The sequence below is a fragment of the Terrapene carolina genome, unplaced genomic scaffold (assembly GCF_002925995.2).
Source record: "Terrapene carolina triunguis isolate 2854851 unplaced genomic scaffold, T_m_triunguis-2.0 Scaffold227, whole genome shotgun sequence".
Lineage (NCBI taxonomy): Eukaryota > Metazoa > Chordata > Testudines > Emydidae > Terrapene > Terrapene triunguis.
Genome location: NW_020664578.1, coordinates 3,111,893 through 3,113,670, shown reverse-complemented (window position 1 = coordinate 3,113,670; position 1,778 = coordinate 3,111,893). Strand labels below are relative to the sequence as shown.

At 57.4% G+C, this 1,778-nt stretch overlaps 1 protein-coding gene across 1 annotated transcript; it reads right to left on the bottom strand.

Moving 5' to 3' along the window:
- Positions 1 to 322: 322 nt before the first annotated feature.
- BOLA1 (bolA family member 1) lies at positions 323 to 1,374 on the bottom strand. Its single transcript, XM_024221668.2, has one exon. The coding sequence runs from the start codon at positions 1,350 to 1,352 to the stop codon at positions 918 to 920; it is 435 nt and encodes a 144-aa protein (XP_024077436.1). The 5' UTR covers positions 1,353 to 1,374; the 3' UTR covers positions 323 to 917.
- Positions 1,375 to 1,778: the final 404 nt, after the last annotated feature.

Here is a 1,778-nt window from a genome sequence, read left to right as displayed (position 1 = left end):
TATCATTATTCATCTGCTGCCTGTTTGGATGCAGAGCTCATAGCTGATGGCAGAAATGACTTCTCTCTCATTGGCCATAAATATATTTTTAGTAGCCCTGCAGAGCCAGCACAAGCCAAAGGGCTTCTATGAGTCTTGCAGGGCCAGCCCAGAGACAGGAGTAGGGGACAGAGTTTATTCTGGCTCAAACATCCTCAACAGAACTATTAACTCTGTTCCAATGACAGGCCCAAATTACATTCCCGGTCATCAGGGGCAGGGTCTGCTCTGCAGAATCCTTGTCGCTGTGGACGATGCGAACAGGGTAAAAACCAGACCAGCACGTCTCAGTTTCCCAAGTGAAATAAAGAAGATTTTGCAGCTGCAAACTCAACCTGAGTCAACCAAATCCAGAGACACGACATCAATGCTTTCCAGCGTGAACCCATTCTTTGCTCGGCTGAGATCTTTATTAACAACACAAGGGCTCCCCCACACACACTTTAAACGCACGACACTGAGCTTTTTAAAGCCATTGGAGAGATTTCGGGCACCCAGTCTCCATTAAAAATCAGGCTTCGCAAATCTCACCCAGCTTTGCAGACACAATTATCATGAACACGTGCGTTAGCGCCCATCGGGAGCCTGGTCTGGTAGCTGGACCCTCCTGCTACCATGATAGCAGCGGAGCCAGGGATATTTCACATGACCGACCGAAAAACCAATAACCCGCGGCCAAGTTCAGGGGGCGGGCGGAGTCTGGGGCTGACCCTGGTGGACTCCTGGCATTGGTGGTGCAACCCCAGTCTGTGAATGTTTCCACTTCCAGCGCTAGGCGGCTTTGCAAGGCTCTGGATGTGGTCACAATGTGAGCGTCAGGGTCACCCCCGGGGAGTGAGCTAACCCAACCCTCCCCCCCCCAGCGCCGTCCCTCAGGGTCACCCCTGGCTGCCCAGTTTGGTCGCCATGTGCGGGTCGTGTTTGGATCCCCCGAGGCATCCCGGACTCTGGCTCACACTCTGGTTCTCTTCCCACTGCTGGGGGGTCTTGGCTTGGATGGAGAGGGCATGGACGGGCCCGGCCAGCTCAGCCTGGAGGATCTCATTCACCAGCCGGTGGCGCTGGAGCAGGGGTAGGCCGGCGAAGCGCTGGCTGGCGATCACCACCTTGAAGTGGGTCTCGGAGCCCCGGGGCACGGCGTGCATGGAGCTCTCGTTGTGCACTTCCAGGTGCACCGGCTGCAGGGCCTGCAGGAGCTTGGCGCGAATGGACGACTCCACCGGCTTCTCCTCCATGGTGGGACCGGCTGTCGAGTACCCAAAGCTGGGGGCTGGCCGAGGGAGGGCTTGGCGAAGGAGGCGGGAGGGGAACATCCGGAGGGGGGACAGCGCCCCAAGGCTGCAACACAGAGAGTGGGGAGGGACAGACTGAGACAACATCCCCTGGTACAGCATCGGCTGCCTGCAGATTTGGAGGGTAAGGGGCAGCTGTGCATGGGGAGGGCAGAGCCTGCTCTCAGGAGGGGGATCACAGGGGCAAGAGAATGCGGGGGTGGGAGCGCATTAAGGGTGAGCATGACGACAGCCTGCGATTTGGATGGGGGTAGGGTAACCAGACAGCAAATGTGAAAAATCAGGACAGGGGGTGGGGGGCTAATAGGAGCCTATACAAGAAAAAGACCCACAAATCGGGACTGTCCCTATAAAATCGGGACATCTGGTCACCCTATTTGCAACTGGGGGTGATCTACATGCTGGAGGGGAGATCCTGGGTTTGCGCGGCTGGGGGGGGGGGGGGGC

Coding starts and splice junctions, on each gene's coding strand:
- BOLA1 (XM_024221668.2), bottom strand. CDS start 1,352: ATGTTCCCCTCCCGCCTCCTTCGCCAAGCCCTCCCTCGGCCAGCCCCC.